This window comes from Penicillium odoratum (assembly GCF_028828045.1).
Source record: "Penicillium odoratum strain IBT 22623 chromosome Unknown utg000003l_segment0_segment0, whole genome shotgun sequence".
Classification (NCBI taxonomy): domain Eukaryota; kingdom Fungi; phylum Ascomycota; class Eurotiomycetes; order Eurotiales; family Aspergillaceae; genus Penicillium; species Penicillium odoratum.
In genome coordinates, this window is record NW_026643145.1 from 2,562,264 (window position 1) to 2,578,245 (window position 15,982).

The 15,982-nt window shown below is 48.4% G+C and overlaps 8 protein-coding genes across 8 annotated transcripts; 6 read left to right on the plus strand and 2 right to left on the minus strand.

Annotated features, from left to right (window-relative positions):
- Positions 1 to 829: 829 nt before the first annotated feature.
- N7520_004202 (uncharacterized protein) lies at positions 830 to 3,920 on the plus strand (the record flags this gene model as incomplete). The annotated part of the gene is made up of 7 exons (XM_057138137.1): positions 830 to 937; positions 1,009 to 1,483; positions 1,534 to 1,895; positions 1,947 to 2,793; positions 2,846 to 3,029; positions 3,078 to 3,726; positions 3,783 to 3,920. The coding sequence occupies 7 exons, from the start codon at positions 830 to 832 to the stop codon at positions 3,918 to 3,920; spliced, it is 2,763 nt and encodes a 920-aa protein (XP_056998602.1).
- Positions 3,921 to 5,084: 1,164 nt separating this feature from the next.
- N7520_004203 (uncharacterized protein) lies at positions 5,085 to 6,264 on the plus strand (the record flags this gene model as incomplete). Its single annotated transcript, XM_057138138.1, has 3 exons — positions 5,085 to 5,148; positions 5,203 to 5,522; positions 5,578 to 6,264. 3 exons carry the CDS (start codon positions 5,085 to 5,087, stop codon positions 6,262 to 6,264), a joined length of 1,071 nt encoding a protein of 356 aa, XP_056998603.1.
- A 570-nt stretch (positions 6,265 to 6,834) lies between these two features.
- Positions 6,835 to 8,652, minus strand: N7520_004204 (MFS transporter; the record flags this gene model as incomplete). The annotated part of the gene is made up of 1 exon (XM_057138139.1): positions 6,835 to 8,652. The coding sequence occupies one exon, from the start codon at positions 8,650 to 8,652 to the stop codon at positions 6,835 to 6,837; it is 1,818 nt and encodes a 605-aa protein (XP_056998604.1).
- Positions 8,653 to 11,206: 2,554 nt separating this feature from the next.
- N7520_004205 (dihydrodipicolinate synthase family protein) lies at positions 11,207 to 12,187 on the minus strand (the record flags this gene model as incomplete). The annotated part of the gene is made up of 1 exon (XM_057138140.1): positions 11,207 to 12,187. The coding sequence occupies one exon, from the start codon at positions 12,185 to 12,187 to the stop codon at positions 11,207 to 11,209; it is 981 nt and encodes a 326-aa protein (XP_056998605.1).
- A 368-nt stretch (positions 12,188 to 12,555) lies between these two features.
- On the plus strand, positions 12,556 to 13,791 carry N7520_004206 (aminotransferase; the record flags this gene model as incomplete). Its single annotated transcript, XM_057138141.1, has 4 exons — positions 12,556 to 12,586; positions 12,680 to 12,873; positions 13,001 to 13,418; positions 13,475 to 13,791. The coding sequence occupies 4 exons, from the start codon at positions 12,556 to 12,558 to the stop codon at positions 13,789 to 13,791; spliced, it is 960 nt and encodes a 319-aa protein (XP_056998606.1).
- Positions 13,792 to 13,805: 14 nt separating this feature from the next.
- N7520_004207 (uncharacterized protein) lies at positions 13,806 to 14,047 on the plus strand (the record flags this gene model as incomplete). The annotated part of the gene is made up of 2 exons (XM_057138142.1): positions 13,806 to 13,852; positions 13,903 to 14,047. 2 exons carry the CDS (start codon positions 13,806 to 13,808, stop codon positions 14,045 to 14,047), a joined length of 192 nt encoding a protein of 63 aa, XP_056998607.1.
- Positions 14,048 to 14,286: 239 nt separating this feature from the next.
- On the plus strand, positions 14,287 to 14,553 carry N7520_004208 (uncharacterized protein; the record flags this gene model as incomplete). The annotated part of the gene is made up of 1 exon (XM_057138143.1): positions 14,287 to 14,553. One exon carries the CDS (start codon positions 14,287 to 14,289, stop codon positions 14,551 to 14,553), a length of 267 nt encoding a protein of 88 aa, XP_056998608.1.
- Positions 14,554 to 14,645: 92 nt separating this feature from the next.
- Positions 14,646 to 15,092, plus strand: N7520_004209 (uncharacterized protein; the record flags this gene model as incomplete). Its single annotated transcript, XM_057138144.1, has 1 exon — positions 14,646 to 15,092. The coding sequence occupies one exon, from the start codon at positions 14,646 to 14,648 to the stop codon at positions 15,090 to 15,092; it is 447 nt and encodes a 148-aa protein (XP_056998609.1).
- Between the last annotated feature and the right edge of the window lie 890 nt (positions 15,093 to 15,982).

Sequence of the window (15,982 nt, forward strand, 5' to 3'; positions counted from 1 at the left end):
GCTCACTATTGTTATAGAGAGCCGAAAGGGTTCAAAGTGGTCGAAGGACCCTGGACCCGATTCTTAAAAAAAAAAAGGGATGAACAAAATTGGCGGATCGAGAGGGTCCCTTAGCTTGTCCAATGAGACTTCGTTGCGTCGTTGCCCCGCCATCTTCCTCATTCTGGACGAGTTAGATTACGTGCACTCGCAACTGGAAGACCCAAGTTTCAAGTCTCATCCGCGGTACAGTACTCCCTAGCAATGTACATACTGGATCAATTTAATGGATCAATCGACTTCCAATGGACCATACTCTGGTGTGGCGTGAAACTGCGCCAGGGGAATTTTGTCTTGGAGGGATCCATATCGGTGGAGCCATGAACGAATTACTAACAAATGGCGGAAGGCGATGAATGAGAACTCTCCACTACTAGAGTACGGAGTAGGCTCATCGCCCTTGGACCGATGTCGTCTGCGCCTCCAATCAAAATTTGCTGTAGCCAAAAATATCTTTGCATGCTTGCAGCCCTTCCAGAATCTCTCTATCTTTAGCATGTTCTGATCGACCATCTTTCCCTCCATTGAACTGTGATTTTTATTGTTATTGTTATTTTTATTTTTTTATTTTTCCCCTTATTCCCCTTTTGCGATCGCCCCAAACGATCTCCATAAGGCTACGCGATTCCAGGAGATCTGGCTTTGTTCTCCGTGCTTAGCGCATGATACTTGGGGATTTTTCTTCTTTCCTACACCCCCTCGTGCTAAAAGTACGACACTTTGGGTTTGAGTTTGCTTCCCAACTTATCCTTATCTCTTAGCAAGCTCAATTGCTGGGGAGCTGGACATCATGGGTTCCCATATGCCGACTTCTCCGCGTTCACCTCATTCCACCCATTCACCACACTCGCCACAGGCAAGTGAAAGTAGCCTATATGACCACAATGTTCCTCGTGATGTGAGTCAATATCGATCCTAGGTGGGAAAAGGGGGGAAGATTCTTGAGTTCATGCTGATACGGGGTTGTAGCATGGCTACGGCTACGAAGAAAAGAACGAACAGGCAGAGAGCCAGCAATCCCTCCTCTACCGCAACCAGCCGAGTCCCTTCAATGCCCCCTTTGACGACCCCTATGCCTCGACTGACTCCCTCCGACGCTATACCCTCCATGATACGGGCGCCAACGTAACCGCTTTCCCCGATGGCCCATACCAGCAGGAAAGTGCATACCAGCAGGAAGGTTCATACCAAGAAGGTTCGACGACTGGGTACAGCCGCCACTCGGCCGTTCAATCCCCCATGTCCGAGACGCCGTCAGAGGCATGGCAACAACGCCAGGCTCCTGGTGGCGGTCTGCGCCGTTATGCCACTCGAAAGATCAAGCTGGTGCAGGGCTCCGTGCTGAGCGTGGACTACCCAGTGCCCAGTGCGATTCAAAATGCCATCCAGAAGGAGTACCGGGAATCTGAGGAGGGATTCCCCGAGGAGTTCTCACATCTCCGATGTGAGTGCGATCAACCCCTTTTCCCTCAATGGAGACTAATCGAGAGACAGACACCGCTGCCACCTGCGATCCCGACGAGTTCACGCTGCGAAACGGATACAATCTGCGACCTGCCATGTACAACCGACACACGGAGCTGCTGATTGCCATCACCTACTACAACGAAGACAAGGTCCTCACAGCCCGCACACTGCATGGTGTTATGCAAAATATCCGTGAAATTGTGACGTTGAAGAAGTCGGAATTCTGGAACAAGGGTGGCCCGGCCTGGCAGAAAATTGTTGTCACCTTGGTGTTTGACGGTATCGATCCTTGCGACAAGAACACCCTAGATTTGCTGGCCACGGTTGGTATCTACCAGGATGGCATCATGAAGCGGTCCGTGGACGGACGTGAAACAATTGCCCACATCGTGAGTTGTACCCAATCATCTCAAATTAGATGCGGTGCTAATCCTCTTTAGTTCGAATATACCACTCAACTCTCGGTCACTGCGAACCAGCAATTGATCCGTCCCCAGGGTAACGAATCAACCAACCTTCCCCCAGTCCAGATGATTTTCTGCCTGAAGCAAAAGAACAGCAAGAAGATTAACTCCCATCGTTGGCTGTTCAACGGCTTTTGTCGTATCCTCAACCCTGAGGTAGTGATTCTCCTTGATGCCGGTACCAAGCCTGGTAAGAAGTCACTTCTCGCTCTATGGGAGTCGTTTTACAATGACAAGAATCTGGGTGGTTCCTGTGGTGAAATTCACGCCATGTTAGGTAAGGGCTGGCGGAATTTGATAAATCCTTTGGTCGCGGCACAGAATTTCGAGTACAAGATCTCCAATATTCTTGATAAACCGCTCGAGAGCTCCTTTGGATACGTCACTGTGTTGCCCGGTGCCTTCTCCGCTTACCGTTATCGCGCCATCATGGGTCGTCCCCTCGAACAGTACTTCCATGGTGATCATACCCTTTCAAAACAGCTTGGAAAGAAGGGTATCGAAGGCATGAACATCTTCAAAAAGAACATGTTCCTTGCTGAGGATCGTATTCTGTGTTTCGAACTTGTCGCCAAGGCCGGATTTAAGTGGCATCTGACCTATGTCAAGGCCTCTAAGGGTGAGACTGATGTGCCGGAGGGTGTTGCTGAATTCATCGGTCAGAGACGTCGTTGGTTAAACGGTTCCTTTGCCGCCAGTCTGTATGCTATCATGCATTTCACTCGTATCTACAAGAGTGGACATAACATTCTCCGCTTGTTCTTCCTTCACATTCAGTTTCTCTACCAAGTTGTGGGTCTCATCATGACCTGGTTCTCTCTCGGTAAGGCCCACCTATCACCTAACTCGAACTTCGCTAATTACCACGTGGATAGCTTCATTTTGGTTGACTACATCTGTTATTCTGGATCTTGTCGGTACGCCGAGTGATTCGAATAAGCACAAGGGATGGCCATTTGGTAATGAAGCTTCGCCTATCGTGAACAATTTCTTGAAATACGGCTATGTTTTCTTCCTAATGCTCCAGTTCATTTTGGCGCTTGGTAATCGGCCTAAAGGGTAAGATTCTCAAGTATCCTTTGGACAACCTCATGTTAACCTTCATAGTTCTACCCTTTTCTACACCCTCTCCTTCATGTACTTCTCCCTGGTTCAAACGTACATTATGGTAAACTCGTTCTATCTGGTTGCCAATGCCTTCATGGGAGGCACCCTTGATTTCGATACGAGCCAAGGTGTTGGCACCTTCCTCAAAACCTTCTTCAGCTCTTCCGGTGCCGGTATTGTCCTGATTGCCTTGGTCTCGACATACGGTGTCTACTTTGTTGCCAGTTTCTTGTACATGGATCCCTACCACATGTTCACATCCTCTTGGGCCTACTTCACTGGAATGACGTGCTCGATTAACATCCTCATGGTTTACGCCTTCTGTAACTGGCACGACGTCTCCTGGGGTACCAAGGGATCTGATAAGAGCGAGGCGCTGCCCGTGGCGCAAACCAAGAAGGAGAAAGAGGACGACAAGTCCAACTTCATCGAAGAAGTTGACAAACCGCAGGCCGATATTGATAGCCAATTCGAGGCCACTGTCAAGCGTGCGCTGGCGCCGTTCGTTCCACCGGAAGAGGAGAACGAGAAGAGCATGGATGACTCGTACAAGGCCTTCCGAACCAACCTCGTTCTTATCTGGATCTTCAGCAACTTGATTGTGGTGCTTCTCATCACCGCGACCGGTGTCGATCGTTTCTGTCTAACCGTATGTTTCTACGCATCCCCCAGATTTTCCATCCCACTGACCCACTATTTGATCAGAACACGTCGACGACGCGGACAGCCGGTTACTTCTCGTTCGTTCTGTGGACCACCGCAGGCTTGTCGCTCTTCCGGTTCATCGGATCTGTTTGGTTCCTTGGCAAGTCCGGAATTCTTTGCTGTGTCTCCCGTCGCTAGAACAGTAGACTCGGATCTTTTCCGTTCTGTATATACCATTGTCCGAGTTGCGGTTTGTACTGATATTTAGGGGACGAGTTGTGTTTTTGAAAGCTTGGATAGATGGTTTGGATCTTTTTTCTTCCCCTCTACAGGGACGGCATCTTTTGGCGGGCTGGATCATGGCCGATCCATGTATGATTCCCTTGGGGAAATGATCTTCATTGGCAATGTTCTTTGTATTGGTTTTCACAATCTGCTTAATTTTCCCTGCACAGTTCTAAAATCTATTCCCTCTGCACTTCTCCACTTTGGAACAACTTTGACCTGACCACAAGCGTGATTTGGTTGATACAAGGGAGTATTGTTGATCAATAGCCACTGGGGACCCAGGAAAACACAGTTTTATCATTTCCAACCAACATATAATTTTAACCTCAATAACATAGTACTGCCAAAATTTCCCATACGCAGTATTAGCCTCCTGTGTGCTCGAGCGTTGCAATGGAACATTACCACAATGAGCGGAGGACAGCAATCCGAATACACCCAAAGGATGTGAAGCCAAATCAATCCAACCAATGAAAACCGCTGCGACTTCCGCATTCCCTTACAAACTGCATTAGGGAATTCAATCTGGGCCAGCGGCAGCGGCACTGGACCAAACCTAAATAGATGTGCCTGTGGCGCGCCCTCATGCACGGTCCACTTAGAGCGTTCAACTCTACCTGCAGATCATCGTCATTCGCCCGTTCCCCGCATCGGTTATGGAGTAACCAGGGTTCTTATCGTTCTGTGTCGGGCTACCTACCTTTCACGCTGATTCGATCTTGAAGCTCTTCGGATACATTACATAGACTTCCCTAGACTCGACCCACTGTCCCTTCCCAAACGCGTCGTCTCACGGACGAGGCTGGATGGTGGACGCGGCGCGGCCCATGATATGATGCCGCCATTTCGTCATCATCCTAACCGGTTCTGAATATCCAATAGCCCCGTGAGACATTTCTTGCCGGAAAGGGATCATATTCACATCTATATAAGTGTGCCATTCACCACCCTAACGACCCCGATCAATTCATTGTCGCGATTCTAGAATTTTGATTATAATTCCAATAAATATACATTGTATCTCGATCTGACCCACAACCTTTCCAGCTTTCCGAATCCACTCACCCCGCCCAGATGTCGCAGTACATTCCCCAGGTTTCCGCCCAATCCCTTTCGGATAAGATCATTCTTATCACCGGTATGTGGGAATCATTTTATCCCCAGCCAGCTCACACAATCTTAACTTCAACAGGTGGCGCTAACGGGATCGGCGCGAGTCTCGTATTTCAATGTTTGGAAAGTGGTGCCAATGTTTGCTTTGGTGACCTCGACAACATTGAAGGCGAGCGCTTACTGAGAAAGGCTCTTGCCCAATTTCCCACGGAGGAGCCAGGCCAGACCCCACGGGCGATCTTCCAGTCGACTGATGTCACCAACTACCAATCAGTGCTCGGCTTATTCGATTTGGCCTTCAATACCTACAAGCGCATTGACCATGTCGTCTCTGCAGCGGGAATTATAGAAATCGGTAATTGGTTCGATTTCGGATTAACTCTGCAGACAGTCCGCCAGGTAAGTGCTTTCATTCGTAGGGCGAAGTGCAAAAAAAAAAGACTAAAGACCCAAGACTCCGACCCACAAAGTGCTGGATGTCAACCTCATTGGATCCATGTACGTGGCCCGTATCGCCTCGGTCTACCTGCGCCATAATCGTGGCCCCGGCGCCGATCGATCCATCGTTCTCTTTTCATGCTCCTCCGGGTTCAAGCAGAGCCCCTCTCTGTTCGTTTACCAGGCATCCAAGCACGGCGTAGTAGGTCTTATGCGCTCACTGCGCAGCTACATCTCATCTCCATACAAGCACAACATCCGAATCAACACCATCTGCCCATGGATGACCGAGACCGACAGTATTAAAAAGATCAAGCATCAGTGGAAGGAAGCTAGCCTCCCAACTAATACCCCACGCGACGTCTCCTATGTTGCCGCGGGTATGCTGGCTGATTTATCTCTCAATGGTGAATCCATGTTCATCGAAGGTGGACGCGCCTGGGAGATTGAGCAGAACATCGAGCGGCTCGAGGCTCAATGGTTGGGTGTAGAGCCATCCAAATCTCTCGCCGCTGGACAAGAGTTACTGGACGATGGTTCTGTTTGGACGGCTGTTCCCCGGAAAATGAGTAATATCTCTGTTGATGGTATCCCTCCAGGTGTTCCCCTTGCCAAGATCAACGGCGTCGATGGTCGCAAGAACAGCCTCTCCAATGGGTGCGCTAACGGACACGCTAATGGGATCGCCAATGGTGTGCATTGAATATTCACAACACGTCGAGGTTCTGATACCCTTTTTTTATTTTATTCTATTCTTGAGTTGGCTTTGAGCTCTGGAAGTTCTCCCAATATTGTGTGTGCACGGATTCCAAGGTTGCGATATATCGATATCACAATAAATTTTTCATAAATCACGAAATGTAGATTGAATACAATACATTTATACTCTTTTTGTCACTCTATCTCCAGTAACTGTTTTGAGGATCGTCAGTTAGGCAGTCACGCGAATCAGGTAATTCATAGGTCCTATTTTCATGTGTGATTATAAGCTTGTTCGTGAATTGTGTAATAGAGGAACGCGCCGCTATAAATACCTAAGTAGTTGAACCATACTTGAACACTTGTAGACTGCTCAATTCCATGCAATGAGAAGCCTAGACTAACCTTGAATACCACTGGAATTGGGTGTACATTGCTCTGAAATGTTTGACATTATTAACATTAAAATAACTAAGATAATCTATATGCAAACCCGACATAGGAACTCCTGACATGCATTGGATATAGGAGATGATCAAAACTGAGTTCTCAAGACAAGCGCCAAAGGAAAGGTCTATTTGAATGATTCACGGGTGTGGATGCGGTCGATATCGTATGGGTTCGCCTCATAAGTGGGAACCCGGTGCATTTCCGTTGACATGCGAGTAGTAGAAGTGTGAGATAAGGCGCGACTGAGAGAATGAATCTCGGCATCGCCCTCTTTGTGAGCAGCGGATTGGAGGGTCTCGTCGACTTCAGTTGCAGTTGGGACGCGAGTCACGGATTCTTCCATGTCGCCTGCAGCTGCCTGAGCGTGGGCCATGGTTTTGATATAATTTTGAACGAATGCCTCGGATTGCGCAGAGTATTTGCAGTGTTTGCGGATGGCAAGACCCTTCTTGTAGAGAATGAAAGGGAAGGGCACACATGCCAGGGCGAGGAAGGCTGGGATACTGGCAGCCCAGTGGATACCAAGGTTGTTGAACATGTAGGTGGTGAAGAGAGGGAAGGCAAAGCCGAACAGCGAACGCAATAGGGAGTTGGCGGCGAGAACGGAGGCAGCGAAGATCGTGTAGGCGTCGATCAGGTAGTTGAACACACATAAGAAAACGAGGACCATGCCGAATCCGAAGGGCACACCTGCAGCGATACTGGCCATCCAGTGGATTGAGGGGGAGTCGGTCCACGCGAACCAGAAAAGACCGACGGGCAAGGCAATGGAGGCGACCATGCATGCGGGGAGACGAGCCTCAGGTGGGCAATAGCCCCCGTTCTTCTCCAAGAGGCGTCCATAGCGGTTATTCTCGGGGATTGAGTAGGCGATTGCACATAGCATGCCCACCATAACTCCTAGGAACGCCAGACTGGAGACACCCTGGTTCCATCCTCGGTGGATTTCGTAAACGATCGGGTATGCGCCGAAGAGCATGTAAAGTGTTCCGTAGATGATAGCGAGATAGATGGACAGAATAAGAACGATGGGCTCTTTGAAGAGCAGAACAAAGGGACGGGAGAGCGAGATCTTGAGAGACTCTTTTAGGTCTGGCCGTCCTTGATCAATGTCGAGCTTGCTGAGATAAACTTGGCCAGTCAGCTTAGAGAGAGTGATTGCACGTTGACGGAGAAGCACTGGGGCGTATGTCTCGGGCTTGAGGGCCGCGCCGAGGAACCACATCACACCACACAGAATGGTCAATAGGCCCATGACCCATTTCCATCCGGCCTCCATACCCAAAAATCCACCAATGATAGGACCGATGACCGGGCCGAGGAAAGGAGCTAATGCAAATGCAGATAGTGCCAAGCCACGCTCTCGAGCAGCAAACATATCCGCAATCACACCACCAGAGTTGGTGAAGGGGGATGAGCCGAATGCTCCAGCTAGGAAACGAAAGACGATGAGAGACTGGATGTTCTTTGCACCTGTTGTGGCGGCACAGAAGATGGTCAAGCCACAGTATGTAGTGATGAAGACAGCCTGGCGACCAAACATCTCACTCATTGGAGCCCAGAGTAATGGACCCAAAGCAAAGCCTAGCACATAGAGGGAAACACCTAATGTTGCAATCTCGGTGGTTGTCATGAACTGTTCCTCAATTTGCACAATACCACCAGTGTAGGCGGATGAGACCAAGGCAACAACCAGGGTCTCCATGGCGGCGACCATAGTGATTGACCATTTCATTGGATTGCTTAGTTGAAGCGGGTTTCGAAAGTCCTTGGGCATCCAATTTACCACAAATGGATCATCTTCCGTCCCTGATCCTTCATAGATATGGTCCACCACCTGTTGGGTAACCACTCCAGGCTGAGTGACGAGTCGCCAGAAAGGAACCGAGTTTGGTAGGTTCAATGAGGCCTTGCCCTCAACGGGAGGTGCCTCTGTTGCCATAGTAGAAGCAGTTTGAGTGTATGTACCGAAGCAGGTGGGGTCCGGGATATATTGAACCAAAATGATCGGCTTCTATATAGAGTTCGATGTTGAGGAGGAAAATCCAAACTCTGCCGAGAAATTAGGTTACAATAAAGAAGAAAGAAAAGCGAAAAAACCCCCCATAAGCCTTGAGCCAGGCCATAATTTAAGCCGAGGTGAAACAGTTCTTTTAGACTAGGATTACTCAACTAGAGCGGAGAACTTACTACTTTAGGGCCAGTGATATTTTCATAGTGGATCAAGCTACGGGTTAATAGATCCATAGTGGATCGAATAAAAAATGGCGATTGGTTAAAGAGGAAAGATTTTATAGAAATTCGGAGATCACCGAGTCTCGGTCCAATCAATCGGCCCGAACTAGAATTCTTCTTTTTATCGGCTTCCTGATAAGATTTGCTGTTCGGGTTATTCCCACTTGCCGAGGCTCTTCAAAATCAAAGTAGATTTTTCCATGGAGTTTGTAGAACAGCGAAATCCGGAAGAACCTCGGTTATTATTAATGTCCAGTTCCACTCGAATCCAAAGAGGGGAATAAAATCCAATCCTTGTCATAAACGGTCCTTGCCATGCATGACCGAGTCGTCGGGATTATCCTTGTCATGCATTAGTCTTGTTCTGCAGTTGAATTTTGACTTACGATCAACAAATAAGGCTTTTAGGATTTTGACTTGGTTATGAATGCTTAAAGCAGCCATTAAAGGGGATTTTTTTAGACTATAACCTTTCAATACATCGCAGATTTGGTGAGGCTTAACCCATAGCACTTGACGGTAAACCGGCTATTCACACAGCCGGTAGCGCTTATTCTGATTAACGCGCAAGCCATTGCAATGCACACTTGGTCCACGGGTGTCATAGACTGCATAGGCCATATTTTCCGCATAAACAGGCGCTAGTTTTCACCTTTCTGATTGATCGTTCCCAAGCCACTTGACGCTAGTTTGCTGACAGATCATACATATTCTCCACCAATCGGAGAAGATTTTTTTGATACAAGCCAAACAGTCATCCACCGGGATATTGAATGCTGACAGTGTCCATCCATAGTCAGGCTCAGTGGGATATGCCTGTCGCGGACAGTGCTTTCATGCGACAGGTGGGTGACATAACCATACCCTTCATGAAGGGTAGGGCGATTTGGTATAACCCACCCAAGACAGTCAAACGTGATGTTAGGGTGCTTGTACTTGGCTTCTGTCGTTCGATTTCTGCCCAGATGGCGGAAATGGCGATTATGGACATGTCTTGCCTGCGAAGTGATCAGAGAGCTGCCACGAGACTAATGATCGATGATGCGCCCGCAGCTCGGGATCGGGCATGTTCAGAAGGGCCTAGGCGGCTAGAATCTTTATTTAGCTTGTTGATCCAGATCTCGCCGTCCCCGCATAGCAACAATCCAAAATCGCAAGAGCGTCGACAAGTTTCAGCGCTGAATGGTTATGGAACAGCTCATACCGAATATCCCTCCGTGGCAGATCTTTCAGACCACCAGAGTGAAACACAAGCTCCTTAAAGGAATGCTGTATTGCATGTCCAACATAGTAAACAATGAACAGCATTTTCTTCGTGGTAGTGGTTGGAGTGTTATTAATTGCAAGTAGCTTGTGAATCTCACTTGCGTGCTGTCCAGGCTGGGGTCCTATCGGATTTGAGTCAACAGCATAGAGTCGATCATATTCCAAATTCATCCGTAAGCAATGTTGATAGGAATGAAACATCATCTTTGCATCCGTATCATCCGACTCCCATAATAATAACGCCAAATTATGGCGTAGATGTTGCATCGCGCATCTACCACTCTCTGGATATCGGATATCGGCCTTCATTGTAGGCAGATCGTACTGCTTCTGTTTTCGGTATTGGGATCTTGGTTGGGATGTGGCTTGAGATCGCGGATGATGGAGTCACCGGTGATGCTGCTGAAGGGGTAGAAATGGTGACTAGGTCTTAAATCATGTTATTCAGTGGTGCTTTTACTTCAATATTGAATACTGAAAAAGTTTGATTTCCTCGATGAAGATTTGTATAAGAAGAGATGAATAGTGAGGGTAGTAGAGAGAGGCTGGTGGTAAGGATGGTGAAGGGGGCGAAAGAGAAGAGGTGTGGAAGAAAAAGAAATTTTATGAATGAAGGAAGCTGCGACTACCTAGATGAAGTTGCAATTACAATTACTTATAATATAAGACTGTATGTATCTAGCGGCCTCGAATGATATGTTGGATTTGCCTTACTGTCTCAATTACCACCTATCATATTCAAGTCAATATTCCTTACATCAGAGACTAACCTACTAAAGTGCCTAGTTGTGTGCCAACCTGGTACCCTACCTTCTTTCCTACCGAATTCGCTAAATATTCAAAGGGTCTTTTAAACATAGCGGAGTAGAAAGAAAAGAAAGGAGAAAAGAAGTTGCCCTCGGAAGGGGAGAAAAAGTCGAGGGCCAGGGGTTTCGAGTATGTTGAAGAAGTCCGCGGAGTAAGTGATAGAGGGGTAAATTTCACATTTGATTCCATTACAAGCTTTGTTCGATGTTTGCAACCTCTGCCATGACACTGATTACGGACTTCTTCACTGCCTCACCTACTGGCTCATACGGATGACGGGGCACAAGCTTAGCCTCAGCGCCCGCTATACCTGCCGCTGACGCAGAGTAACAAGAGACAGCGTATTTGGTAGATGCAATTCCACTCTTGATAGCGCTTTCAGCAAGAGCAGCTTGCCTTTGAAGCTTAGTAGCTTCCTCGAGTTGACCGTTATGGTATAACGCATATATCCGCGCCGTAGTCTTCGGGAATACATTGGCAAACGCGGCGATGCACCCAACGCTACCAGCAGCGAGTCCACCAATAAGGAAGTCAGATTGTCCGCCAAAGGTCGCAAACTCTTCAGGAGAGAAATACCCGGCCAGCCGGGTTATTTTTCCAACTGATCCACAGGTGAGCTTCACGCCCACCACATTCGATCGACCGGCGTTAGCGGCAGCCGATTCACGCACTACCGCCGCGATCGTCTCCGAATCCATATCCACACCGTTGCACACACCTGGGAAATTGTACATGACCACTGGAAGAGGGGCCTTGGCTGCGATCTCGGAGAAGAACCGTTTGACCACATTCATGTTGGTGGCCTTGCCAAAGTATGCCGGGGGAAGCACAAGAAGGTAGTTGGCTCCAGCGATCGCCGCATCCTGGGCCAGCTCCAACACTTGCTTGGTGGAATGAGCACCTACACCGGCCATCAAGGGAAAGTCGGCTCCGACTGCGGCGCGTGCAGTGGAAATAAGCTGGGATCGTTCTTCGCGCGTGAGGAGGAATGCTTCGGAGTTTGTGCCGAGGATAACGAGACCTGCCAGTCCAGTCTGCGATAGGTAGGCGAAGTACTGTGATTGTGCCTCCAGATCCAAGCAGTCTGTCCCATCGAAGAAGGTGACAGCAGGGCACCACACACCAGCCGGGGGGACGTGGGGTTGAGTTGAGACGGTGTGAGAGCCCATGGTGAAAAATGAATCTTGGTAATGTTTTTAGCAAATGGACAAGGCGACTTTCAATTATTTATTACTCAAAAATTTCCCCGCGCTAGATAGGTACTGCGTCATTTCGGCTCGGGGTCCCGAGTATCAAGTCAGTTGAGTGGGTTCGAAGCCCACGTCTTCGGCTTTACCATCCGACGTTGAAATATAGCCATTAGGATCATGTATCAACCCACTTGGAGTTGAATGTACGATTTCCCGTCGTCGGCCTTCCACACCGAGCTATCTCCACGATCTCGCTTCTAATTTCGTGTTGCCCCTCACGGCATGCGATAGATAGAAAAAATGATTTCTTCTGGTACCCCAAAAATAGCTTCTCATAATATTTGATAATGGGATCTCAGGAAACAGAAACTTCTAATCGTCAATCTTTCTTCGACCAAGCACAATTTATCCCACCTGAGGCGATTTTCGCGTTAACAGCACAATACCAAGCAGATCCATTCCCACAATAAGTGAACCTCGGACAAGGAACCTACCGTGATGAAGAGGGGAATCCATGGGTGCTTCCATCCGTGAACAAAGCTCGTGAAAGTCTTCTCGCCCAGGGCTTGCAACATGAATATCTGCCGATCTTGGGGTTCCAAAGCTTTCGAGAAGAAACCGCCAAGATTATATTAGGAGACCTCTTCAAGGAACAAGCAAGTACAGTATGAAACCAGATAACCATTCATTCTTTGTTTCCATGGGACTAACCGATCAATTGGGCGAATAGATTGCAACCTGCCAGAGTCTCTCTGATACAGGTGCCTTACATCTAGCTGGACTGCTGTTGAGAGCTTGTCACACCAAATCACCCAAGATTTAATTTCCGAACCAACTTGGTCTAATCACCACCAGATCTTTCAGTCTCTCGGCTTTCCATGTGAGAGTTTCAAGTACTACAATCACGACACGAAGAACTTGGATGTCGAGTCCTACTACTCAACGTTGCGACAGGCAGAGCCGAACTCGGTGGAAATCCTTCACGCCTGCGCACATAATCCGACGGGCTGCGATCCCAGTAAGGAGCAGTGGCGCGAGATCGCAGATCTCATGAAAGCACGACAGCTATTTCCACTCTTTGATCCTGCGTACCTGGGGTTCAATTCGGGGAATTTCGCCGAGGACGCATTTCCCATTCGGCTATTTATCGGTGAAATGAAGATGGAAGCTGGTGTGTGTGTGTCCTTTGCGAAAAACATGGGTCTTTATGGTGAGTCCGATCTCAAAACTACTCTACCATAACCTGATGCTAACATGGCTTGTAAGGCGAGCGAGTAGGTTGTGTTTTAGTGAGCGCCAATGATAAGCAGGTCGCGGTGAATACTCAGTCCATGTTGGAGATGTTGGAGCGATCTGAAATTTCAAACACCCCTGCTTTTGGTGCGAGGATTGCAAGTCAATTACTGGAAAATGATGAGTTGAGACACATGTGGTTTCAAGACATGATGACCATGAGTTACCGGATTCGCTCCATGAGAGTGGAATTGTATGAGAAGCTGGTTTCCTTTGTTACGCCTTTCCTGCAGCACTTTTCGGTCGGTTGCTCATGTCTTCAGGGGCCCCTGGGTCTTGGGACCATTTAATTCAACAGTCCGGAATGTTCGGATTCCTGGTAATCGCAGAAGGCGGTTCTGAAGTTGCGAGGTAAGTGAGTTGTCTTCAATTCCCTGCAGATGGATATTAATTTTGATCAGAACAACACCATATCTACATGGCGGACAACTCCCGAATCTCTATCGGCGGACTGAATGCTGGCAATGTGGAATATGTCGCACGATCGATCACTCAATGTCTAAGAGAATTGGAGTAGTTCCACTTGGTGGACCCATGATAAGATAGCGATGATAAGAATAAGCCCCTGATGATAAGCAAATGCAATCTTTTAGAGGATGAGAAATGTCAAGATGTTTCAATATGTGATGCCACATCATGTGACTCCATAAACACTGTGACTCACATTGGCGTGTAATCTGCTATGGATTCTCATTCGAATCCAACCTCCAATGTCAAGTGCGAATCTCTGTAACCTTGAAAAGTGAAAGTTCTCACCGCAACACCGTTTGATTGACCTGCATACGATGGCAGCCTCGCGAATGTTTGTCGATGCACATATTGTCCGTATATGCGAGGAGGTGGAAGCAATACATATCCGCAAGCAAGCAGAAGCATGCGCCCAAATCTACACCGAACAAAATATCCAGATTTGGCAGCCCTCCAAGGGCGGAATTGGGATTCTAACCTTGCACGTCTTCGAAGGGAAGCTTAATCGGGCCGTTGGATGTGGAAGTGATGGTCCACTTCAGGAGGAGGATCTGATGGAGCTGGAGTCGATCTTCGCTACCTGAGCGCATTTGCATCATCTCCCAAGCTCTTACTTTCTCGGGGGTATACCGAAAGGGCAGTTCTCAGTACCTACTGGTGTAATATTCGGGAAAGGATGGGGGCTGTCTCCACATGTGATATTGTGGTGCGACTGGCCGAACCGCATGAAACGGAGGAATTCATCGAGGCATCTATCGCAGGATTCCAAGATAATGGTCGTTCCCGAGATCTTCTCGGAGCCCTTGCAGCGCTCGCGATTCAAAGAAAGGATATGTTGTTTTTTGCTGAGGCGAATGGCCAACTTGCAGGGACAGCGGTGATGGCAACCATGGACACCCCTGACGGTACCGTCGCGCATTTTTACCTGGACAGCACCATTCCTAGGTTTCGAGGACAGGGAGTACACTTGGCCTTAATTCAAGCCCGATTACGAGCGGCGCATCAACTAGGACACTGCTTGGCAACTTCCATTACTCGAATTGGAGATGGGAGTGGTCGGAACGCAGAGAGGGCAGGAATGAGCGTGGCCTACACAACCCCGATCTTTAATGCGCCCCATTGATGCTGCTGCATGGAGGAATCTCGACATAGACTGCATAAGATTTAGTTTATCCTACCCCAAATTCTATCTAGGCCATTCCAAAGTTACCCCAAATCTTCGTGCGTTCTAGGGCAGTTTTAGCCGTAGCGGCTTTGCTGATCCCGCTACTGCGGTAGACTAAGGTTAGTGGCGTTTTCCCCAGCTAATTTCCCCCTTCGCCGCGGATGCGCGATTTGAACCAGAAAAGTAAAAGCAGCCAAGCCAAAAATTGAACACAAAGTATTGAAGGTAGAGGAGGAGGAATAAACGAGGGATTGTGGTGCTGATTAGGAGAAGCGGGACCCCTGTCATCACGTGACGTCTAGCTTTGTCATGAATGCATTCAGCCTGATTGGATTTTCTTCGGATGGCTGCCGTGATGATCGCTTGTGGCGCCCCTTAGCTGTTCCATAGAATCTTGTTTTTTTGATGCTTCATTTTCTTTACTTTTTCCCCTTGCCAGCTTTCCAAGTCTGAAATCGTCATTTGGTTTTCCACCTTCCCCCCGCAATCGTGGAGAAGGATGGGATCCATCGAGCCTGACACCGGTCCATTTCCATTTTCTGGGGAACCAGTGTTGCATTTCTGTTACCTAACGACTCAAACCTTCTTATCGTCTAATCGGCGTTGGGCGTATTGGGGCACAGGTTGACCTGCCTGGATGGGATGGTGGTGGGCCGATCCAAGCTGCAAGCGGCAATATCGTTGGATGGCCGATCAGATGAGTGGAGCAGCGTCGTACTCCACGTGTTGGAGGCCCCAAGTCAAGATGTGGGAGATGTTAGTCAACGAAATAACTTTCTTTTGCCTCTGATAACGCCGGATCCAGCGATGGGGCCGGTCTTTCCTTCTTATACCCTGCGCCATCCTCG